Source organism: Lemur catta, chromosome 15, assembly GCF_020740605.2.
Source record: "Lemur catta isolate mLemCat1 chromosome 15, mLemCat1.pri, whole genome shotgun sequence".
Classification (NCBI taxonomy): domain Eukaryota; kingdom Metazoa; phylum Chordata; class Mammalia; order Primates; family Lemuridae; genus Lemur; species Lemur catta.
In genome coordinates, this window is record NC_059142.1 from 15,965,852 (window position 1) to 15,992,309 (window position 26,458).

General features: G+C 38.9%; 1 protein-coding gene across 1 annotated transcript in view; it reads left to right on the top strand.

Moving 5' to 3' along the window:
- Window positions 1-26,458, top strand: part of METTL16 (methyltransferase 16, N6-methyladenosine) — a 76,170-nt gene that overhangs the window by 36,234 nt on the left and 13,478 nt on the right. The window contains exons 5-8 of the mRNA XM_045526112.1: window positions 645-760; window positions 3,753-3,895; window positions 14,821-14,890; window positions 15,957-16,046. Coding sequence (XP_045382068.1) covers window positions 645-760; window positions 3,753-3,895; window positions 14,821-14,890; window positions 15,957-16,046 — 419 coding nt within the window. The remainder of the gene's footprint in view (window positions 1-644; window positions 761-3,752; window positions 3,896-14,820; window positions 14,891-15,956; window positions 16,047-26,458) is intronic.

Sequence of the window (26,458 nt, forward strand, 5' to 3'; positions counted from 1 at the left end):
GAAATGTGTCATTTGGCAATTTCGTTCATCATAGAGTGTACATGCACAAACCTAGGTGGTATAGCCTGCTACACACCTATGCTATATGGTGTAGCTTATTGCTCCTAGGCTAGATACCTGCACAGCATCTTACTGTACTGAATAACACAATGGTAAGTATCTGTGTATCTAAACATAGAAAAGGCACAGTGAAACTATGATATTATAATCTTATGGACCACTGTCATATATGCAGTCCTTTTTTTTTGAGATGGGGTCTCACTCTGTCCACCCAGCCTGGAGTGCAGTGGCGTGATCATTGCAGCCTTGAATTCCTAGACGTAAGCAGTCCTCTTGCCTCAGCCTCCCAAATGGCTGGGACTACAGGCATGTGCCACCATGGTGCAATCATAGCTCACTAATTTAAAAAAAAAAAAATTGTTTTTAGAGAGGGAATCTCACTGTGTTGCTCAGGCTTGTCTCAAACGCTTGGCCTCAAGTGATGCTCCTGCCTCAGCTTCCCAAGTTACTGGGATTATAGGCATGAGCTACTGCACCCAGTGCTGCAGTCCATTGTTGATCAAAACATCATTATGCAGAACATGACTATATTTTAAACCACTACAACATTAATTGTAGTTAACAGTTCCTGTTTTTTCTCCTAGTGGTGAAAGTGCCACAGAAGACACTCCTGATGGATGCTCTTAAAGAAGAATCTGAGATAATCTATGACTTTTGCATGTGCAACCCTCCCTTTTTTGCCAATCAATTGGAAGCCAAGGTAAAATGTCTTCTGCTTTAAAGTAATTGAATACTTATCTAAATTTTCCTTGTTTGTAGAAATAAGAGCAAAGAGCAGCTTTTATTTTCTATATAAATTTTTTTGAGACAGCTCAGGCAGGCCTCAAGATCATTGCACTTCAGCTTTCCAAGTAGCTGGGACTACAGGCATGTACCACTGCACCTGGCTTTTGGAAGCTATATCAGTTAGGATGCTTTTGGTTTGAGGTACATTTGGCCCTCCATATCTGTGGATTTTGCATCTGCTGGTTCTGTCTGTGGATTCAACCAGACACAGATCAAAAGTATTTGGGAAGGGAAAAACTAATGAAAAATAACAATACAACAATGAAAGTACAAATAAAAAAGCAACACACTGTCACAGCTATTTGCATAGCACTTACATCGTATTAGGTATTATAAATAATCTAGAGATGATTTAAAGTATACAGGAGGATGTGGGTAGGTTATATAGGAATACTGTGCCATTTTATGCAAGGGATTTGAGCATCTGTAAATTTTAGTATGGGGGGAGTCCTAGAGCCAATAAGTTTATTGGCTTACATATCTGAGAAATCCAGCAATAGCTGGGATTTCAGGAATGATTTGATCAAGGTGTTCACAGTATTAAAAAGGCTCTGTTTTTCTCTTGGCTCTGACCTGGTCCTTGGTTGTTTTTGTTCTTAGGCTGGCTTACTTGTGGCACAATAATATTTAGGGGGTGGGAGGATGAGGAGAGAGCTCTTTTCTTTTCTAAACCATTGAGTATTTGATTTTCTTCTGATCAAACCAACTTAGGTCACAGTCCACTCCTGGACTGCACTTGTTGGCTTAGGAAGGAAATCGCTGTTTTTATTGCCACCTGTCATTTGATAGTAAATAAATGTCTGGTTTAATCTTTCCATCTTCAAATGAAAAATGTATTTGCTCATGAATATGGATAGAGATGCATTGGATAAAAAGAACTAACCTATTAAAAAACTCAGTGCGATAAAATGTTGTTGACTTAACCTAAGTTTTCCTTCAGCTAATGAACCCTTTATTAATAATAAAAAGTGAGTAATATTAATCAGAAGGAAATAAGGGTGTTTGTGTTTAAAACTTTCGAGATAATAAATTGTTTTTAGAATCACTCAGATACCCTAAATTTGGTACTATTTCCATGCCTCATAGCAAAATCTAGATGGATTACATTTTTTGGTGGAGGGGGGTAGGTAAAATATTATTAACAATACCAAGATTCCAAATTGGAACATAAAATGAAGCAAGGTTTAGAAGTCTAAATTTTAGTTTTCAGTGCCAATAAATTATATGAAGTAAAATAACCACATCTTGGAGTGCAATTTTTTAAGATATTGAGATACAACATATATTCTGCATAAAAATACAGATTACAAGTGTGGACTGGATTTTCCAAAGTGAACGCTCCTGTGGAGCCAGCATCCAAATGACGAAATAGAACGTTACTATTACAGCAACAGAACTAAGTTCCCAGAGTTGTGCAGCCAATTTTAGAACATTTTCATTAGCCCAAAAAGAAATCCCTTAGCCATTAGCAGTCACTCTCGGTTTCTCCGCAGCATCCTTAGGCCTAGGCAACTGCCAGTCTACTTTGTTTCTACGGATTTGCCTGTTTTAGACATTTCGTATAAATGGAATCATATAACATGTCATTTTTTGCTACTGGCATCTTTTACTAAGAATAATATGTGTTTTCAAGGTTCATCCGTGTTGTAGCATGTTTCATTTCTTTTTCTTGCAAAATAATATTCCATAGTATGGATAAGTCACATTTTACTTATTGTTCATCAGTTGATAGAACGATATGGATTGTTTCTACTTTTGGGGTCTTAGGAGTAATGCCCCTATGAGCATTTCTGTACAAGTACTTCTGTGGAGATAGGTTTTCATTTCTCTTGGGTATATATACATTTTTGCTGGGTCATATGGTAACTCTATGTATGTTTAATTGTTTGAGGAACCGCCAGACTTTTCCAAAGTGACTATGCCATTTTACATTCCCACCAGCAGCAGTTTATGAGAGTTCCAATTTTCCACATCTTCATCAACACTTATCTGTCTTTTTGATTATAGCCATCCTAGTGGGTGTGAAGTGGTATCTCTTTGTGGTTTTGATTAGTCTTTCCCTAATGGCTGATGATGTTGAGCATCTTTTCATGTGCTTATTGATCATTTGTATGTCTTGGAGAAATGCCTATTCTGATCCTTTGCCCATTTTTAAATTAGGTTATTTTTCTTTTTATTATTAAGTTGTAACAATTCTTTATATATCCTAGATACAAGTCCCTTAATAGATAATGATATGCAAACATTTCCTACAATTCTGTGGGTTGCTTTTTCAATTTCTTGATGGTGTCCCTTGCAGCCCAAAAGTCTTAAATTTTGATGAAGTCCAGCTTACCAATTTTTTCTTTTGTTGCTTATGCTTTTGCTGTCATATCTGAGAAAACATTGCCTACTTCAAGGTCATGAAGATTCACTCCTGTATTTTATTCTGAGAGTTTTATGGCATTAGCTTTTACATTTATGTCTTTGATGCATTTTGAGTTAACTTTTTCATATGGGAGATAAGGATAGATTAAATATTTAAATGTAAAAAGCAAAACCATGAAAGTACTAGATGAAAACATAAGTAAATATTTATTTAATCTTTGGGTAGATTTTCTGTGCATGAAACCAAGGTAGAAAGCATAAAGAAAAAGTGATAGACTGGGCTGTATACAAAGGTAAAATTTTTTTGTTTAATCACAAAGATGGAAGGGAAGAGACCTGAGAAGGAATACTGGCCTGAGTATATTTGTTTAAAACATAGTATTGTAGTAGCTACATGAATTTTAAATCCTAAATGTAGCATAATATTTGAAAAATAAAATTACATCTAAACATTCTTATTTAGAGCTGGAGTATATTCAAAGATTAGGTTCTTAAGGTGTAAAAATCTTTCACCAGGGCTCTTTATTGTTGTTTTTCAGGGAGTAAATTCTCGAAATCCTCGAAGACCTCCACCTAGTTCTGTAAATACAGGAGGCATCACAGAGATCATGGCAGAAGGAGGTGAATTAGAGTTTGTTAAAAGGATCATTCATGACAGTTTACAACTTAAAAAAAGATTAAGGTAAGTTGGTTATTACAACATAGGAATATTTACCCCCTGTGTAACTCCAAAAGAAACCATGTCACTCAGAGGAAATGTCATCACAGTGATCTGAAGAATAAACAAAGATTGCAAAGGTAGTAGATCCTACAATCTGCAAAGACCCTGTTTCTGAGGATGCTCTCATGCCTTTAATTGATTTGTGTTTCCTGTAACCATCTCTACTACACAGATAGAAAAGAGGAAAATAACATATGATTGTATTGCTCCCATTAGTATGGTCCTGTGATGGAACAAAACTGACTCAAATATGGCTTTTGATTAGAAAACAGATGGGTTCAGATATGTCTCATGAACCAGAATAAATTTGTTGCCTAGTTCTTGAAGCAATTTATGTTCTTGGAATCAGTCTCCCAAACAGTGACAGATGTGAAGACATTGAGCTGTCAAGAACTTAATGAAGGGAAACTGAGATCACTAACCAGTTCCAGAGGAGGGTTAAGGCTATTTCTTTTAAAAGCTAATTATTTTGGACAACACACCTGTCATTAAGCAGCATAAGGTACTCGGAAACAGCTATTTGTCTCGCTTGACTTCTCACCCTGCCACATGTTGTTGAAGTGATGGATAATGTGGTAGTTTAAAACTAAAAGAGATTTCAACCCTAGGATTTAGCTTTGGGACATAGGGAGGATTTTTTTTTTTTTATTGTGGTAAATACACATAAAATTTACCATCACGTTGTACAATCTCCAGAGCTCTTAATTTTGCAAAACTGTAACTTCATACCTGTTAACTCCCCATTCTCCCCCGCCCCTAGCCTGTGGCAGCCACCATTCTACTTTCTATCTCTGCAAATCTGACTACTCTAGGTACCTCGTAAAACTGGAATCATACAGTATTTGTCCATTTGTGAGTGGCTTGTTTCACTTAGCATAATGTTTTCAAGGTTCATCCATGTTGTAGCATGTATCAGGATTTCCTTCTTTTTTAAGGCTGAATAATGTTAATAGTCCATTGTGTACACATCACATTTTGTTTATCTGTTCATCCATTGATGGACACTTAGGTTGCTTCTTCCTTTTGGCTGTTGTGAAGAATGCTGTGTGAACATTGATGTATAATATAAATATCTCCTTCACACCCTGCTTGCAGTTTTTTTGGATGTATACGCAGAAGTGGAATTCCTGGATAGGGAAGAATCTTTTCCCTCTTTTTTTTTTTTGATTCATAGGTGTTTATAGCTGCTTATTTTAGTAAAAGGCCGATTCCCAAATCAGCAATTATCCTGGTTGGTTAAATGTAAGTTTATTTAAGTATTTGTGGAGAGCAGCTTAATTTGGATGGTCTGCTTCTCAGAAAAGTTACACATTGCTAAAGCCAAAGGTTAATGCATCTTGCTTTAAATTGATTTCTTCAAACACATGTTAGAGTCTCTTGAAGAAGAAAGAAACTAAAGAAACTTGAGTAGAGTCTGAATTAGTAAAATAAACTTGAAGAATATAACAGCACTGAGACTCATATAAAAAGGTAACCAGCCATGTGACCATTTCACTATCTGTTGGCTTTCATGGGAACTATAGTTGGCTCTTCTAGGCTGCAGTATTCTTGGAGTTGTTTTTAGGAGGCATTTAAATAGTAAAATTCTCTTATTTCCAAAGTCCCATTTGAACTACAAAAACATGTTTCTAAAGGAACACCATTCTAAAGGATAGAAACCAATTCAATATGTTTCATGTCTGCCTGTAGCTGGCTCTGTAGTGACCCCCAAATTGAATGAAAGGTATAAGTTTGCTAGGAAAGATAAATTGTAAGAGCCCATCATGTCTCTGGAGAGTTGACCATTTTGAGCTTGGCATCATACATGGGAAACATTACCCAGTTGTGATTTATTTAAAAACAGGGGTTTTTTTCATTATTGTGTGAACATCTAAATAGATAGATAAATAACTGGGTTCAACTGTCTGCTCTGTTAGGACTCAGGTAGGTTGAGAGGGAAGATGAAAGAACAAAGGAGGAAATGAAGTAATTTTTATTGAAAAGAGAATAGAGCAATGTTTTGTGAAAGAGTATTGCTTAAGAATACTGTTTTCAATTTCACATCCTACTATAATTAACATTTGTAGATATTACCAGTTTGTGTCCTCATGTATATTTTTGTAGTTGACATCATAATGTTTATACCAAATATGAGTTATATGGGACTCAGAATGCTGTGAAAATTGCTTATTTGGAAGCTCTAAGGAAACCAGAGATTAAAAACAAGTACTTTAACCCTACCATCTGTTTCTTATCCCTCTGAAATATTTTTTGTCTTGTCCCTAAAGAAGCACAGAAACTAAGCAGAATTTGTAACATGATGGGGTGAAGTAAGTTAAATTTGTTGGACTGATCTCAGGATGGTGCCTCACCTCCCCTTCAAGATCATGTCTCACCTAAGTCATGCTCAGCAGCTATTACAATTTTGTTTTGTATCTTAAGGAATTTTGCAGCTGGAAGGACCTTGGAAGGTAAAGTTATTCAACTTGTTAGTTTTACAGGTTAGAAACTTGAAACCCAGATCTCCTGATTCTAGTCCAGTGATCTTTTCACCACCCCCTTGTAGCTGCTGCAGCTCTAATTTTCTAGCATTGATGAAGATTTACAAGTGCTTGTCACCATTACTTTGACTTCTTGTATCTGTGACTTTAGTTTACTTACTAGCATTTGAAGGGGGAGATTCACCCATCTGATCTTCTAGATAAATTGCCAGACTTTCTTTATCAAACTCCTCATGGCCTGAATTCCACTGTCGTCGTTGGTTATTAATTCTGTAGCTGATGCCTTCATGGCAGTAATTTTATGATTTTTCTAGGAACCAAAGGTCTGTATTTTATAAAGTACCAACTCGATACTGGTTTTACCCATTCTCTTTTTGCCTTTTCCTTTCTGATCCCTACTCCCTTCCAGATGATAGATGCTTCTTGGATTTGGGTATAATCCACATTTTGGGGGATGGGCAGTAAGTTTAATAAATCAGGGCCCTTGAAGGTGATTCTTTGACTTATGATTAAAATTTTGTTTTTTTCTTGGTAACACGGGATGATAGTAGTTACCTCATAGGGTGGTTATAGAATTAAATGAATACATATTTAATATAATTAATAATAGTGACTATTAGTGTCATTTTAACTCTGGACTATTCTAGGAGACTGCAACATGCTGTGAAATGTTAGATAATATTATTATTATTTATAATTTTGTTATCTCTTAAACAGCATAACCACATTTATAGGAAATTAGAAAATGGAAAAGCACTGATCCCAGCACTCTGACACAACTGTTAGCTTATTTGGGGTGCATTTCCAGTCAATTCCTTCCCTTTTTTTATTCATGTGGTTGTTACCATGAATACAAAGAATTTTATCTTCTGCTTTTGAGTTTGACTTTACTTTTTTCATTCTTTCCTTTCTTTGTAGTTAATGGTATGCATAGCAATGATTTTTAAATAGCCTGACAATAGTCTGTAATTAGCTGATTGCTTATTGTTGGACATTAGATTTCTTATTTTCATTATTGCAAAGAATTTACCACTTCTCTTGTTTCTTACTGAACTGCCATCTTTTGAGACTGTTATGAATGGCTGTCTTTGACCTCTGGTTTCATCTTTTCTTGCTCTTTGTTTTTGAGACAGAGTCTCGCTCTGTCACCTGGGCTAAAGTACAGTGACGTCTTCATAGCTCACTGAAACCTCTAACTCCTGGGCTCAAGCAATTCTGCTTCAGCCTCCCTAGTAGCTATTTTTTGTAGAGACACAGGGTCTCATTCTTGCTCAGGCTGGTCTTGAACTCCTTCAAGAGATCCTCCTGCCTCGGCCGCCCAAAGCGCTAGGATTACAGGCATGAGCCATCGAGCCCAGCCTGGTTTCATCTTTGATTGGGACCCAAAGTAGGGTTGCACATCCATAAAGGTGTTTTGGGATATCATTATAAAGAAATGTTCCCCCATTTGTCTTGGGGGACAAATGGTATACCAGCCTGTTCTTTAGGTAGCATAGCATTTTTACAATTAAAACATGAAGGAATATTTGCCAGTTATGAGCTCCACAGGGGGCAGATGTTGCTATTTTGATTTTTCCTTGTAGGAAGAAGAAGGATAAACAGCCTAAAAGATAAGAGGCTACGTTATTATTATTTTTTCAATAAATTAGGTTATGCGCACTTCATCATTTTAACTTAGGGCATCATGCTTAGTTTAATTCCCTTTGAAGTTTGCTATGGCAGAGTCTTGTTGATTGGTGTCTGCTCTAAGGCCTTGGGAGAAAAGGAGAAAAGGCTGGATCTAGTAGTTCTTTGCATGATGAGCTAGCTGTATCAACTTTTTTTTTTTTTTTTTTCTTTTTTTGGAGACAGGGTCTCTCTCTGTTGCCCAGGGCTCAAGTGACCCTCCCGCCTCAGCCTTCCAAAGTGCTGGTGTTACAGGTGTGAACCACTATACCCAGCCTAGCTGTATCCCTCATCAAGAGATAGTCACTGGTTGATTCTACTTTAGGGAGTCATAGAAGAGAGTTCTTAAAATCAATAATCATGTATTTTCAGTCCATTAAGCAATCTAAGGAGGAATAACATGGAATTAAAAGCCTTGGTTCCACTTGCTTGTTACAATGTGGTGTTTCTTATCCATAAAAAAATGTCTGTGAATAACAAAAGTCACATAATTTAGAAGAACATAGGGTAAAAGTTTATTTTTAGCCGTGAAGATTTGGAACTTATGATAGTTTTAAGTAGTAAATTTTGAGATCAGGCAGATACTAGAGTGCTTTGGTGAATAGGGGCATTTATCCTGGTTAGTTATTTATTAGACGCAGCAAGGTGTTGGCTTTTACTACTTAGAGGAATTTTTAGAGTAAGATTATAGTTGCTTATACCCCAAACCTCTGCTTTTATCTGTTTTTCTATATTATGCTTCAGTTTAAGATATGGTTTAAAAAGTTTCTAAATAACCATTCTCCACTAAAAAGAACCAGAGTTCCTTGGAGAAATCGTTAACTCCAGTGCTGAGTCAGGATAAATATAAGATGAGCCTGGAATATCTTGTAGTACCAGAAAGTAATGAAATGCTCAAAAAATGACATGTCAAAAGGACATAGAGCCAGCTTAAGCCAAATCTGGGACAATATGAGTTTCAAAATGAATAATGATAATAATGGCTTATAACCTATTGAATAAAATTAATAAATGAAATACATAAGAAGGGTAGAGTGAATGCCAATAAATAAATATAGAGAGAATAATAAAGTTAGAAAAATCACCATTTTGCAGCATCATGCTAATAATTGATTCATGGGAGAATAAACAGTGGAAAGTTTTAAGAAGAACCAGGATAATTACCTGGTTTCAAACTATTTCCCCACAGATTACTTATAACTACAAGGAGAAATGTGGGAACTTTACGGTGGAGAAACTGAGGGGGCACCACTGTGACCAGGTGATAGTCACCTGATGCAATATACCTAGAAGGACACAGCGGCACCTCTGTGCTGTTCACACCAAAAATGTGCTGAGTCTAATGATATGGAAACTTCAGACAAACCAAATTGAGAGATTTTATAAAACAGTTCTTCAAAAATATTAAGGTCATGAACATAAGACTGAGGAACTATTCCAGATTGAAGGAGACTGAAGAGACATGACAAGTCAATGAAATGTACAATCTTAGATTGGCTCTTGCATTGGGCGAGAAAATGGGGATAAATTGGTGAAATTTGAATGTGGACTATATTCCAGATGATAGTATTCAATGCATGTTAAATTTTTACCAGTTTGATAATTGTTCTCTGGTTACAAGAGAGAATGCCCTTGTTTTTAAAATGTACACGCTAAAATATTAGGGTTGATGGGCATGATGATGTCTGTAGCTAATTCTCAAACAGTTTAGAAAAAAACACAGAACAAACAAATAGGGGAAGATGTTAATTGGTGAATCTGGGTGAAGGAGATACTGGAGTCGTTTGTATTGATCTTGCAGTTCTTCTGAAAGTTTGAAATTATTTCAAAATAATTTTTCTTGAAACCTGTCATCTCAGAGGAATTCCTAAATGTTGTAATGAATTGAGTGCTACTTTCATCATTAAAATAGTGTAATGGGTTCAAAGTCTCTTGGGTAACTAAATCTTCCTTTTGTTCATTTTTTTTTTCCACTTGCATTTGATTAGTTGTCACAAGATGCCTATTGAGTAGCTAGGATCTAGTGGTAAGCCTTTTTTAAATGTGCAGCTAAAATAGGATTTTTTTTTTTTTTGAGACAGAGTCTCACTCTGTTGCCCGGGCTAGAGTGAGTGCCGTGGTGTCAGCCTAGCTCACAGCAACCTCAGACTCCTGGGCTTAAGCAATCCTTCTGCCTCAGCCTCCTAAGTAGCTGGGATTACAGGTATTCACCACCATGCCTGGCTAATTTTTTTTCTATATATATTTTTAGTTGGCCAGATAATTTCTTTCTATTTTTTAGTAGAGACAGGGTCTCGCTCTTTCTCAGGCTGGTCTCGAACTCCTGACCTTGAGCGATCCACCCGCCTCGGCCTCCCAGAGTGCTAGGATTACAGGCGTGAGCCACCGCGCCCGGCCTAAAATAGGATTTTTAACACATCCAGTAACTTCTGCTTTTTCTATAAAAAATAATAACTTGCTGAAAACATTAAGTATGTTGAGATTAAATATTAAAAGATTCACAATATCATATTCAGCTTAATGCAAAGGTTAAAAGAAATATGAAGCTGGGTGCGGTGGCTCAAGCCTGTAATCCTAGCACTTTGGGAGGCCGAGGAGGGAGGATTGATCGCTTGAGCCCAGGAGTTGGAGACCAGCCTGGCAATGTAGTGAGACCCCATCTCTACAAAAAAATAGAAAAATTGGCTAGGCGTGGTGGTATGTACCTATAGTCCCAGCTACTTGGGAGGCTGAGGCTGGAAGATTGCTGGAGCTCAGGAGTTTGAGGTCGCTGTGGGCTGTGATAACGCCATTGCATTCCAGCCTGAGCAACCAAGTGAGACTCTATCTAGAAAAAAAAGAAAAGAAAAAAAATCAACTCTCCCAAGTTTATGTTAAATATCGGTGACATGTTTACTTACTTATCTAAATATTTGCTTTCCTTCATCTCCTGAAGAATCTTACAGTATCTTTTTTTCCCTTTTCTAGGCCCTTTCGTGGCTTCTGGTAGCACTGATTTATCTAATCTGTTCAGGAATGCTAGTTTTAAAGGAAAAGTGTTAATTAACCTATTTTATACTATTACTGAGCACTAATTGCTCCTAATTTCTCTTCATCTTTTTCCTAACATACCCAAGGCTTTTAATTCCTGATTAATGATTTCTCTATTTATACCATCTTCTTAAAGGGAACATATTATTTTTGTTCCAAATATTTTAAAGCCACCAAATGAAATTGATTATGCTTAAAATAGATTTACCTGTTTTATTTTTTTAAGTAGTTTAGGTAGAACAATTATATCTTTGTATTTTCAAAGGGACAAAGGATTGATTAAACTAAAATAGGTGCCATCATCTGTTGTTGAACCCACAAATAAGAAAAACTATTTGTGGATGCCCACTATTTCTAAAGCAACATAATAGTATTTATCATACTTTTAAAATTAACAAGATTTTAATTTATATTATTTAATGTACTAGGTTGAAACATGAGATTGCCAGTCTTCAACAGTTTTCAACCTATAAAAATGGCAATTTTAAATAGTTTTAAGCTAATGTGTGATTTTAGAGACTCTTAAGTTCTCTTAGAATTTTAGTCATTTTAAAATCACTTTCATAGTAACTGTTTTGTATATAAACAATTAAATGTTGAATGTGTATCCCTTAATCTGAAATTTCCCTCTTAAAATAATGTGCAATTAAATGAATTTTGAATGACAGCAGTAATTGTGACACTTGGTCAGAGCAGGAGACAGGATATATATTGGTAGTGTGACTAAGCTATGTTGTAAAACAAGAAGCAAATATATAAAACATAACTATATTGTTGACTATTCTTGTATATATATTTGAAAGTATAATGTAAACACATTTATAAATTAGTTTTATTGAGGTAAACTTGAATAGCAGTAAAATTCTATAATTTGTATGAGTTCTGACAAATGTGTATATTACCACCACCATAATCAAGACATAGGCTGCAGTGACTCAAGCCTGTAATCCTAGCACTTTGGGAGGCCGAGGCAGAAGGATCACTTGAGGCCAGGAGTTTGGGCAATATAGTGAGAACCTGTCTCTGCAAAAGATTTAAAAATTAGCCAGGTGTGGTGGTGTGTGCCTGTAGTTCCAGCTACTCCAGAGGCTGAGACAGGAGGATCACCTGAGCCCAGGAGTTTGAGGCTGCTGTGAGTGATGATCACACCTTTGCACTCCAGCCTGGGTGACAGGGCAAGACATCATCTCTTACAAGAAAAAAGATATAGAACATTTCCATCACCCTAAAAAGTTCCCTGGTGCCCTTCTGCAGTGTGTCCCCACCCACTCTTAGCCATTAGTTGCCATCACAATGGTTTTGCCTATTCTAGACTTTTTAAGTAGAATCATACAAAATGTAAGTTTTTGTGTCTGGCTTCTTTCATGTAGCATATCCTTTTTTTTTTTTTTTTTTTGAGACAGGGTCCTGTTCTGTCTCCCGAGCTAGAGTGCAGTGGCATCATCATAGGTCACTATAGCCTCCAACTCCTGGGCTCAGCTATCCTCCTGCCTCAGCTTCCTGAGTAGCTGGGACTACAGGTGCCCACTACCATGCCAGGCTAATTTTTCTGTGAGTGAATATGAAGGCCGAGGACATTAGTGTACACTACTGCAGACTTTATAAGCACTGTACACATAAGCTACATTAAATTTATAAAAAATAAAAATAATTGTGCTATGACAGCAACAGCATCACTAGGCAATAGGAATTTTTCAGCTCCATTATAATCTTATGGGACCTCTGTCATATATGTGATCCTCCGTCGTTGACTGAAATGTTATGTGGCCCTTGATTGCGTTCATTGTGGAGTGATTAAATCAAGCTAATCAACATGTCCCTCACCTCACCTGCTTATCATTTTTTGTGGTGAGAACATTTAAAATCTCTTTTAGCAATTTTAAAATATGCAATACGTTATTGTTATTAACTGTAGTCACTATGCTATGTAATAGATCACTAAAACTTATTTCTCTTGTCTAACTGGAACTTTGTACCCTTTCACCAACATCTTCCCTTTCCCCTCCTTGTTAAAGATTTTTATATCTTGTGTTCATGAAGGCTACTTACTGGCCTATAGTTTCCTTAGAATGTCTTTGTATTTGTCAGTGTAATGCTGGCCTCAAAAATGCATTGGGAAGTGTTCCTTCCTCTTAAATTTTTTTGGAAGAGTTTGTATACAGTTGGTATTATTTCTTCCTTAAATATTTAATAGAATTCACCAACAAAGTGACTTGGGCCTGGAAGGGTTTTAATATAAATTCAATTTCTTTGATTGATATAGAACTATTCAAGTTATCTATTTCTTGGCAAGCTTTGGTAGTTTGTGTTTTTTAAGAAATTTGTTTCATCTAAGTTGTGAAATTTATTGGCAAAAAGTTATTCATAAATACTCTCTTCCCACCCTTTTAATGTCTGTAGGATCTGGGGTGATGTCCCCTCTTTCAAGCCTGTTATTGATAATTTATATCTTCTCTCTTTTTTTGACTTCAAAAAAATTTGTTTTCAAAGAACCAGCTCTTGGTTTCATTATTCTTCTTCATTGTTTGTTATTGTTGTTTCCTCTTTCAATGGTTTCTGCTCTGATCTTTATTTTTTCCTTTCTTCTTACTTGGGTTTAGTTTGCTGTTGTTAATTTGCTTTACAAATCTTAACCGCCTGAGCTTCTCTGTCTGAACTTCGATCTCTGTCTCATCAATTCAGCAAGACTGTTGGGTTATGTTTGAATTTCTTTTCCCTGCACCGCAGCCTGGGAGTTTCCTTCAAGCAGTAAGCTTTGGCAATTGTAGGGCTCACCTTATTTGTTTCTGTCTCTGAGATCATAGAACAATAAGAAATAAATTCTATCACTTTACCTTTTAACCAGTTCACTCCACACTCTCTCTTCTGGATTTGTATTTACTGTAGAACAAATTGATACCATGATCTGCGGAAATTCTAATGCATTATCTATCTTTAAATTACTTGCAGGTGGGGACATCTCACAATCACAGGTTCATGCTGGATTTTATAAGTTCTCTTAGTATGGTGTAGGGGGTGTTTATACACATTTTTGTTGTTATTACTGACTAATCTCTGTTCTAGAGCTAAATGGCCTTCAATGACAGATGAGACCTCTCTCTTTCACTCTCTTTACAAATATATACAGCCCTGAAGTGTTGGAGGAGCAAAGTGGATTTTTGGTTTTTTTAAGTTATTTTGGGCTTGTGTTCCATCTTTAGATTCAGTCTTTGTCTAAATACATCATGTGCAATTCTTGTTATTGTCACTTGTAACTTTTTTTTTTTTTTTTGAGACAGAGTCTCACTTTGTTGGCTGGGCTAGAGTGAGTGCTGTGGTGTCAGCCTAGCTCACAGCAACCTCAAACTCCTGGGCTTAAGCGATCCTACTGCCTCAGCCTCCGGAGTAGCTGGGACTACAGGCATGCGCCACCATGCCCGGCTAATTTTTTTTTTTTTATATATATATTTTTAGTTGTCCAGATAATTTCTTTCCATTTTTAGTAGAGACGGGGTCTCGCTCTTGCTCAGGCTGGTCTCAAACTCCTGAGCTCCAGCGATCCGCCCATCTCGGCCTCCCAGAGTGCTAAGATTACAGGCGTGAGCCACCGCGCCCTGTCACTTGTAACTTAATGTTTGTTTGCTCCTGTTCTCAGCTTGTTCACTGGAGTAATGCTGAGTTTGAAAATATGACCATGTAAACAATGTAAACTTGCCTGATTTTGTTTTGTAGGTGGTATAGCTGTATGCTAGGGAAGAAATGCAGCCTGGCACCTCTGAAGGAAGAGCTTCGCATACAAGGGGTAAGGCTTTGTCATTATTGTTTTGCTGTATCTACTTTTGATGGCAGTTTTAGTGTAGAATTTTCCTTTATAACCTGAAACTCTAAATGTGATGTTGTTTTGTTTTTTCCTTGTTTATTAAATTCTGTAATTTTAGGGCAAAAAGGGACTTTTTGTAGATTATTAAAACAAGGTCATCTTTGACAATTAAAACAAAAAAGAGGTGGAGGAAAATAGGATGGGTAGGATGTCAGAGAAAAACCAGAAATCAGAAAATCTGATGTCTACCACTGTACCTTTCATCTGATTCCTTTATAGATGCAGAACTGAAGGCTAGATAGGCAAAGGGGCTTGTTCCAGGCCACACGGCTAGTTATGAAAGAACAGCTAGAACCAGAACACAGTGTCAGGCCATCGTGCTTCCCACTAGGGTGACAGTCTGCATGAGTACAGCCTTCTGCTCCTGTTTTGAAAGGCAGGTCACAAATACTTCCCCGACCACTTCCCTCCCAGTTTATGGTGTTTGGCATGAGTAAGATGACTTTCCAGCAAAAGGGGGCGGATGCGGCTCAGTAGCAGAAACCAAGCTTCTGATCTCTGGTTTCCCTCTGACAGTCTACTCATTCTGTTTTCCCCACAACACCATTTCTTTGGTAAGTTGTAAAAGCTACAAAGTAGTTCCTTTTTCTTTTCTAAAATCTGATAGATAAAAGGGAGATTGCACAGCTGTGTCTAGCCAGGCTTTGGTTGGCTCTCTTTGTTAAAAAAGAAAACCAAAAAACCACTTGAATCATTTTACAAATGATGCTCTGAAGAGCTGTGTTTTAGGTGTTTCAAATATTTGAACCTTCAAGCCAGATCTGTAAATTCTCTCTAATGGTTTATGGAAGGAAAAAAAAAAAGACAACTTTGTTGAGAGATAATGTATTCATTCATTATTAGGCAGCTGTGTTTAACTGGTTTTTGATAATAATGTTTGTAAGCTGATTATAAAGAAAGACCAACAGATATTTAATGGAGGCAGCAGCCAGAAACATATTGGTAGAATGATGTCAGTTTGACGAGATGCCATGTTTGTCGGTTTCAGGTTCCTAAAGTCACCTACACTGAATTCTGTCAAGGTCGGACAATGAGATGGGCCTTAGCGTGGAGTTTTTATGATGATGTAACAGTACCAGTAAGTAGAGACTTTGCCTCAGCTTCTCCAAATGCCAGCACTTGGTGGGTTTTAGTGGGCCATAAATGAACCAAATCTGTATTGTCTTGTTTCGCTCAAGTGTGCCCTAAATGGTTATGTCAAAATGGAAAGTGGTTGTAACCAAGGCAGAGTCCTGGAAGGCTGGCAGTGGAGCTTTCCCTTGAGGGTTTTTGCAACACGGTGATTCTTGCTCAGCAGACAAAAATGTGTCTTTAGGAATTAGAAATTCAGATCATATAACCTGTAGAAACACGTTGTGTAATTACTCTGGTGGACATTCCTCAAGAATTGAAAAATCTGTTTCTTTTCCTTCCCCACTGCCGCTTTCCTAGAATCGCCGCCTCCTGGCGTTCCTGTGAATTTAGAAGTTGCCTTTTTGGGTTGCGGGCTTTCCATCTGTGACACTTAGGAATCATTCTAGTGAAGGGTTCTAGCTAGGCCATAAGATTAGCACTAGAATATTAACCATTTTTGAAGCTGGGTGATAGGTCATTATCTCATTCTCTCTACTTTGTGCATGCTTGAACATTTTCTGGAATAAAGTTTTTAAAAATGATTTTTTCACAAATGTCTCTTTGTCCTCTGTGGTGCTGTATGTAAAGGAAAAATGCTTCTGAGCTGGCCAGACTGGATGATTTTCTGGGCTGTGCTGAGGTGGTGACAGAATGGCATCTGTTTGTTCTCACAGTTCCCTCCCAAGAGTGATTGACTTCCCGTTGCCTGGAGCCTCCTACCTTCGGTTTCTGAACACACTGCTCAGCACGTGTTTCTTCTTGCCATAGTGTTTTTGGCGGCCTCGTACCTGTGGCTCCATTTCTCTCTTCTCAGTCCAGATAGCAGGCTTGTTCTGGGTGCTTCTCTCCCAAGGTCTTGGCGCCTGTTGGTCTCTAAAGTCATGCTGAATGTTACTGCGTCTCTGAGTCTCTCTCCCTGCTCTTGTAGGGCAGAAGAATAGAGACGCGTGGAGGCACAAGGGGATAATTTACAGATCTACCTTGTTTCTGAAAACCTGAGCTCAAATTTGAAACCGAGCCCGTCCTTCCTCCACTCTGCAGCTAGGTGTGGTGCTGGGCTGAAATACGCTCCCCAGTGCCATTTGAACGGCCTTCCCCATGGAAGCCTAGACTCCTGGATAGTGCAGTAGGGTGTTTGGAGGTCTGTGTTTGAATTAGTCACTGAGGCCAGGTGCGGTGGCTCACACCTGTAATCCTAGCACTCTGGGAGGCCAAGGCGGGCAGATCATTTGAGCTCAGGAGTTCGAGACCAGCCTGAGCAAGAGTGAGACAGACCCCCGTCTCTACTAAAAATAGGAAGAAATTATACAGACAGCTAAAAACATATATAGAAAAATTAGCCGGGCATGGTGGCGCATGCCTGTAGTCCCAGCTACTCAGGAGGCTGAGGCAGGAGGGTTGCTTGAGCCCAGGAGTTTGAGGTTGCTGTGAGCTAGGCTGATGCCGTGGCACTCTAGCCTGGGCAACAGAGTGTCTCTCTGTCTCAAAAAAAAAAAAAAGAATTAGTCACTGGTTAAAAAGATGCTCCTTCTTTTTTGACGTCCCCACCCCTACCCCCACCGCCGCCCTGAAGGATTATTCTTTCCGTCATCTTCTGGTTACCAGGCTTTCACACCAAGTGGTTAAAATCATTAGTAAATGCCCTATCTTATCCCCATACAGACACTAACAGCTGCAGGAAAGTAGAACAGCACCTGCTTCCAAATGCTTTCTGCTTAACCTGCTTCCCACATTTGTTGGTGCTGCAGGTGGAAGAGCTGATAATGAGCCCTGGTGCTCCCCACGCCAGCTCAGAGACCAGAGTCGCCCTGGCCCTCTTGGATTAGTAGCCATGTCAGATCCAAGTATCAAAGGGCACTGTGTTTCTGTATTAAAAAATCAGCTTATTTTGGAAAGGAACCCTGAAGCCACCCTGCCTCCCTCTTTTAGAGCATCCTTCCGCCCTGTTCATAGTTTTCAACCAGCAAAGAATGCCTCTTGCTAAGGGCCTCAGATTTCTCCCTTGCTAGAGTATTGCTCCCTCCCCGCCACTACCCCCAACCCAAGCCGTTTATAATGCATTCCCAAGTGTTCCATTAGATGTACTTAAACTGCTACAGGAAAAGTGGCAATTTCTGATTTGTAGTAACCCAGCAACAGTTTCTTAGTACTGGTGCCCTTGATCAGCAACTGCTTTCCCTGGGGGTAGTCCCAGGAAGCTCATGAGGTTTTTTATTTGGCCGTCCTCTTGATTCTCCTCCCCACCCCTGCTTTTTCCGAAAAAATCACCTGGCTTTCCCCTCTTGCTCCTCTTGGCGCTGAGGCAGGAGGAGGATGCTGTTTGAGACAAGGAATAGAGCTAGTTAAGCAGAAATACTGACCTACTTCCCCACCCCCACTCCCGCCATTTTCGAGTAAATGTGCAAGTTACTATGGCAACTTCTGTTTTCACTTATCTTAGGCCTACTGACTCGTTTCTGTTGGTGCTGAATGCTGAAAAATTCTAATTCACTGGTGATTCAAGTGCCTACACTAAGCCCATTGCTGTTGTCTGGATTTATTTTAGCAGCAAAAAGACGGGTCCTAGTGTTGATAGAATTTCCGTACCATCATTTCTGGCTGATGATGAATAGAGGGAAGCGTATTGTGAGGACTGTTCTTTACAGAATTCTACCAAGCCACTTAGAAAGCCTCTTTGTTCCGATTTTTCTCTAATTGCTCTAGGCGTTATTTTAGCTTTGCTTTGGTTTGCTTTGAGGAAGTTTGACATTTGTTAAAAGAAAAAGGGAAAAAATGTGGCTTCAGTACATTGTGCACTCTTGGTGTAAGCATTGCTCAGGGACTCTGATTTCAAAAAGTATCCCCTTGCGCTCAAGGCATTTGCTTTAAGCCTGGGACTTTCCTGTCTAGGGAATAATGACTGGAGGGCTTTTTGGAGAGCAGATGGAGGGAGAGGTCAAATTAATTAGGTAACTTTGTGTGTGTGGGAGCTAGGGGTCTCCTGACAGTGCTCTACTTCCTGCCCCATAGGTTTTCTTTTCTTTTCCTTTCTTTTTCCTTTTCTTTTCTTTCTTTTTTTTTTTTCTTTTTTTGACAGAGTCTTGTTCTGTCACCTGGGCTAGAGTGCAGTGGTATCAGCCTAGCTCACAGCAACCTCAAACTCCTGGGCTCAAGTGACCCTCCTGCCTCAGCCTCCCAAGTAGCTGAGACTACAAGAGTGCACCTCCACGCACAGCTAATTTTTCTCTTTTTAGTAGAGACAGGATCTCACTCTTGCTCAGGCTGAGCTTGGACTCCTGAGCTCAAGCAATCCTCCTGCCTCAGCCTCTCAGAGTGCTAGGATTAGAGGCGTGAGCTACTGTGCCCAGCCTCCTTAGGTTTTCAAGCTGGTTTCAGATAGCTGAGGGGTTCAGTGTAGGTGCCCCAGGAGTTGACAGTTGAGAGCAAACATTAGGTTGGTACTTCAGACCTCACATTCATTTTAACCAGAGCTGATCTGCTTTTATCAATTGTATGTATTGATTTTATTTGTTGAAAGGGTTAGGAAATGGTTTGAAAACTAGCACTATACTAGGTTGTGCATTGTGCTAGAAAACAGATGTGATGATTAGGAAGCTGGGTTCTTGAGCAAAACCAAAGCTAAGGACCCTCCTCTTAGTTACTTCTCTTATGAAATGTGATCTTCCTTGTGGTAACAACAAATAAGACATTGTTTTCTGTCCCCTACAATGATTAGTTTTACAGGAAAGAAAATCACACATGAAACAATTGATACACAATTGTGTCTGTTAGATGATAGAAGAGGCTTGGGAAAAAACCTGCAAAATCGTATATGAATATAGTGCTGAGATGACTAGTGGGGCAGGGTGGTCAGCAGTTCAGACAGGGAATGGCTTGGGCTGGGCCAGGCAGAGACAGCTTTATAGAGGAGGCATTGTCAGTGTGTGACTCGTGGTAGCTGGTGCTCCATAAATATTTGTTGAATGTTTAAAGGAATGATATAGGACTTGTATGGAGAACAACACCACGAGCAGGACATCAGTAAGTTTAGTAGATTTGAAGCACTGGATATAATCTTTGTTGTTGTTTGAATGTTTCACACATCTCATCTCATTTTATTTCAGCCTTAGAGCAAGCAAGTGAAGTAGATAGTTTTGTCCCCACTTAATAGTACAGAAACTGAGGGCCCCGAAAATCAGGTTGGAACTCAGAGTCCCATTTCATAGCCTGAGTGCTTGTCATCACTCTCATAGTCTGTTCCCCAAGGTGCTGCCCCTTTTCTGGCCTGGCCACAATAACCTGCTCGTCCAGGCCCTCATGATCTTGCTTGTGGACCATCCCAACAGCCTTTCCTCTGCCAGTCACTTGGATTCATCCTAAGTTCACCACTCTGCTCAAAAACTGCCCAGTGGCTACCCACTGCCAGCGAGATGAAGAAGAGCTCCTAATTTGGCTCCTTGGGCCTCCCAGATCCACCCCTGACTTTCCCTTCCATCCTAGTCCCTCCCTGTTCTCCTGACTGTGGTGTCTCCTACCATATTGCCCTCTGCAGACTTGCCATGGTGCCAGAGTCAGAGCTGACTTTGTACAGCCTTTGCTCACACCCCGTTCTCTGTCTGGTCCTTCCCTCCACTGCAGCCTAGCCCGGTTCCAGCTTCTGCATAAAGCTTTCTTAACCATTCAGCCCGCAAAAGTCTCTCCCTTCCTTTGGACTTGTATTTGTTTCTTTCAGTCACCTGTACTCCATGTAAACTACTTTATGGTGGTGTTTTGTTTGGCTCTGGCACAGTGTATCAACACCAGAATACATTGCACAGCGTGTAGGAAAGGCCTTTCGTGAGCTGGCCCCTTTCTGGCTTTGTGTTGAACAGGTTACTTAACTTCTCTTAAGTCATTTTCTTCAGTTGTAAAATGGAGAGTAATAATAATACCTATCACATAGGGTTGTTTTGAGGATTGAATGTACTTAACACAGTACTTGGTATGTAATAAGTGCTCAGGAAGATATATTATGTTATCATTTCCCACCATTTCTTCCCCCCCACCCCATATTTGATGCTCCAGTAATGTTGAGCTACCGGTCATATCCCTCTGCCTGGAGATTTCCTCCTCTGGCCATCATATTCCTCATCCATCATGTCTTCGTTCGGATCCTACCCCCTGTGGAGCCTGCCCTGACCTTAAGCTGGCCTTGATGATCCTCCTCTTCTGTTCACTGCGCTTTGGCCCTACCCCCATTATTGTATCTTTTATGTAGCATCACCCTGGCGTAGCATCTGGGGCAGAGGCCCCGAAATAATTGTTGAATGAATGGAAATGAAGAAATAAACTATGGAGTATAGTTGCACGAAAGTACCAGCTCTAGCAGAAAACAGTTACTGACAAACCCCTAGGGCATCAAGGTGGCAAGAAACGTTCCCAGGAAGCACTCTGTGCTCATGAAGCCTCCTCTTTTTTCTTTAAAATCCATTTGAACTTTGTATTCTATTCCAGAGTATATCTTTCTTTTTGTTTTTTAAAATATAAAATGCTTTAATATTGAGTCAAATTGAGAAGATATCCTATATTTATCATTTGGTTCCATTGTTATTTCTATAGAATATGACAAATAATATTTCTATATATCATAAAAAGGTTAATTCAATATTTGTATTTTTTAAATTTAGTTTTACCCTTTCTATTCCCAAAAGTGCATTAAATACATTATTAAATACAGAATTAAATACAATAATAGATTTGTAGGCATTTTATTTTGGTTTTGGGTTTTAATTTTTTTAATTCCTAAATGAACTCTCCTTTGGAGCATGGACTTTTGTTAAAATTGCTTTCAGCGCACACATAGCTTATTTGAAATGTTCTCAAACTTTTTTCTGTTTTTTGAGATGGAGTCTCACTCTGTCGCCTGGGCTAGAGTGCCGTGGCATCGGCCTAGCTCACAGCATCTGCAGACTCCTGGGCTCAAGCAATTGTCCTGTCTCAGCCTCCCGAGTAGCTGGGATTACAGGTGCGCACCACCATGCCCAGCTAATTTTTCTATTTTTAGTAGAGATGGGGTCTCACTCTTGCTCAGGCTGATTTCAAACTCCTGACCTCAAGTGATCCTCCTGCCTCATCCTCCCAGAATGCTAGGATTACAGATGTGAGCCACTGTGCCCAGCCCAAATGTTATCTGAGATAAAATATCTTTGTTCTTTGAAACTGGGTTTGATTTTTTTTTTAAATAGCTAGAAGCCTTTATAACCATTACAGGGCTTCTTAAAGTATTATAATAAATAATCCTTCAAAGTGACTACTTTAAGGAGATGGCCTTCCCTTGAATGTGAATATACTGGTTTATTTAAAAGTCAATCTTGGGTTCAGGCGCAGTGGCTCACACCTGCAATCCCAGCACTTTGGTGGGAAGATTGCTTGAGGGCAGGAGTTCAAGACCAGCCTGTGCAACATACCAACTCTGACTTTATAAAAAAATTTTTAAAAAAATTAGCCACATGTGATGGCATGCACCTGTAGTCCCAGCTACCGAGGAGGCTGAGGCCAGGAGTATCGCTTGAGCCCAGGAATTTGAGGCCGCGGTGAGCTAGATCATGCCACTGCACTCCAGCCTGGGCAACAGGGCAAGACCCTGTCTCTTAAAAAAAATAAATAAATAAAAATAAAAGTCAACCTTACTGATATAGTTTATACCACAGACATTTTGATTCTTCCCTTAATTTGGAAGTTCCCTGAGGGCAGGAACCTTGTGTTCATTCATGTATTCTGCAGTTTCTTGAATAGTTTGTGATAGTTGGGACTTTTTCCTTATGGCAAATATTTTAGAAAATAGAGATAATTTTTTTTAAAAAGAAAAACCCCATCATCCAAAGATAACCACTGTTAACAGTTTTGATTGTACACTTCAGGGTTTTCTTCTTCTTTGAAATTTAAATTTCTAAGTAATGCATACAGAAAGTTACACATCTGATAGTACAGAAGATTTTATGATTAAAGCAACTAGGCCCCTTCTCAGCCTCCTCATCCTGTCCCACTCCCTAGAGAAAACACAGTTTAGTGGATTCTGTTTCCCATGGTGGTTGTCTTTACAGCATCTTGATTTGTGCTGTCTAAGATGGTAGCCACTAGCCACATGTGACTCTTTAAAATGAAATAAAAGTTAAAATTCAGTTTCTCAGTCTCACTAGCTATATTTCAAATGTTCAATGGCCACATGTTGCTAGAAGCTACTAAATTGGACAGCACAGAGAACATTTTCATCATCACAGAAAGTGCTGCTGGACAGCACTGCTCTAGATAAAAATACTTTTATCTTTATTTCTTGATTTATCAATTTTAAACAGTTTTAGTTGCCTTAATGCTGTTTCTATTCACATATGTTTTTAGAAATTTTTTAGTCCAATGCCTACTTGAGCATATTTTTAGAAATTTTTTTTAAAATTGAAATATACAAATAGAAAAGCACATATCTGTTATAAATGTAAGTCTTAAGGACTTATTTACCAGGCACCCAAATTCCTACTCATGCTCACTCCCCATTACCAACCCTTCTCTCAATATTTTGACTTCTGTCACCATGGATTAGTTTTGCCTGTTTGCAGTCTTTAGTATTTGACTTCTTTCATGTAAATTAGGTATATAGGATCCATTTATATGGTTGTGAAGGAGAGTTCATTCATTAGAATAGGATTACAGCATAGTTTCCATCGTATGAGTATATTACAACTTACTTACTCATTCTACTATTTAGAGACATTTAAGTTGTTTCCAGTTTGTGGCTACTACAGATAATGTTACTGTGAACATTCTTTTGTAATTCTTTTGATGTGCATGAATACACATACCTGTTGTATATAAACCTAGGGGTAGAACTGCTGAGTTAAGGGGTTATGAGTAGGTTCAGCTTTATTTCCTAAAGACTGGCTTTCCTGAGTGGTCCCCGTTTACATGCAGGAGGATGTGGTAGTAGCAGCATACTCTGTACTCTACATCCTCACCAACACTGCATGGTCAAACTGTAGTGTCACTGTGTTTTTAATTTGCATTTCCATAATAACTAATGAGATTTAACATCTTTCTAGGTGTCTGTTGACTATTCAGATATTCCCTTTCTGTCAGGTGTCTGAGTTTCATGCCTATTTTACTACTGGATTTTTTAAAATTGATTTATGGGCATTTAATTAGTATTTTCTGGCTATGAGCCCCCTTATATACGTTGATAATATTTTCTCCCAGCAATGTCTTTTGATGAACAAAAAGTTTGTAATTTTAATGTAGTCCCATATGCCGGTCTTTTCCTTTATGACTAATGCTTTTCATATCTTCTTTAAGAAATACCTCTCTACCTCCAAGGTCATGATTATATTCTCCTATATTATTTTCTAGAAACTTTATTGTTTGGTTTTATGTGTTCAAGGGACTTTCGTTTTTTCTTTTCTTTTCTTTTTTTTTTAATAGACAGGGTCTTGTTTTGTTTCCCAGACTGGAGTGCCATGGCTATTTATAGTTCACTGTAACCTCAAACTCCTGAGCTCAAGCAATCCTCCCAACTTAACTAGGACTACAGGTGCCTACCACCATGTCTGGCAAATTTTTTTTTGTTCTTTTGAGACAGGGTCTCTCTGTGTTGCCCATGCTGGAATGCAGTGGTACCATCATAGCTCCTTGCAGCCTCAAACTCCTGGGCTCAATCAGTCCTCCCGCCTCAGCCTCCCAAGTAACTGGGAGCATAGGTGCGCGCCATCACTCCTGGCTTCTGGCTAATTAAAAAAAAATTTTTTTTTTTTGGTAGCGACAGGTGTCTCACTATGTTGCCCAGGCTGGTCTCAAACTCCTGGCCTCAAGCAGTCCTCCCTCCTCAGCCTCCCAAAGTGCTGAGATTATAGGCAAGAGCCACCACATCCAGCCTCAAGGAAATTTTAAGGAAAACTTTTTATTGTGGATAATTTCAAATTTGTAAAATGATAGAGTACAGGCTGGGCGAGGTGGCTCACGCCTGTAATCCTAACACTCTGGGAGGCCGAAGCGGGAGGATCACTCAAGGTCAGGAGTTTGAGACCAGCCTGAGCAAGAGCGAGACCCCGTCTCTACTAAAAATAGAAAGAAATGATTTGGACAGCTAAAAAATATATATATAGAAAAAATTAGCTGGGCATGGTGGCGCATGCCTGTAGTCCCAGCTACTTGGGAGGCTGAGGCAGTAGGATCGTTTGAGCCGAGGAGTTTGAGGTTGCTGTGAGCTAGGCTGACGCCACGGCACTCTAGCCCGGGCAACAGAGTGAGACTCTGTCTCAAAAAAAAAAAAAAAAAAAAAAAAAGAATGATAGAGTACAATGAACTCCCATTTACATATCACCCGGTTCAGTTATTGACAACTCATGGTGATTCGTGTTTCATCTGTACTGTCATGTACTCCCCTCCCTTGCCCTGATGATTCTGAAGCAAATCTCAGACAGGGTATTATTTTATCCATGACGATTTTCATATTGATCTCTATAAGGTATGTATTCTTTTTTTAAAATAAAAATCATAGCCACAATGCAATAATCACACATAAAATAATTAACAGTAATTTTTTCATGTCAGCTATCTAGTTGATCAAATTTTTGTTTCAAATGTTTTATCAAACTGGCATCTTAATGTATTTTATACATTGTAGTTGGTTGGCATGTCCTTTAAATTGTTTTTACTCTGTAATGTTCCCACTCCTCTCCTTTTCTCTTTCTCCTTTCCTCCCTTGCACTTTATGTCTTGAAAACACAGATATTTGCCCTATAGAGTTTTTTTTTACATCTGGACTTGTCTGAGTTCATCTCCATGGTGTTAACATGTTCCTGAGACCCTGTCTCTCCTATAAATTGGTAGTTACATCTAGAAGCTTACATTTTGATTTTTGTTTTTTTTCCCCTTGGGGAGTGGGAACAAAACTACCTTCTAGGTGGTGTGTGGTATATTCTACCCTCTGGAGGCGAATAAATGTTAGATTGTATGTCTTTGTGATGTGAGCAGTCATTGATCATTGCCTATCCATTAATTTGTTTTTCCTTTTTTAAAATTTATTTATTTTTTTGAAATGGGATCTCACTGTATTGCCCAAGCTGGACTCGAACTCCTGGGCTCAAACAATCTCTCTGCCTCAGCCTCCCGAGTAGCCATAGGTGCATACCAGTGCTCCTGGCTAGATCTGCTAATTCATTTAGACTTGCGAAATGATGTTCCAAGCCTGTGGTTCCTCCTTCATTTATTAGCTGAGGTACTTCTATAAAGGGAAACTTCCCCTTATGGATTATTTGGTTACCTTGAGGTACGGTGTATCTAGTAAAGGCGGTATAAATGCTTTCTTCCTTCCTTCCTTCCAGCTTCCTGAGTAGCTGGGATTACAGGTGTGAGCCACCACACCCATTGCTT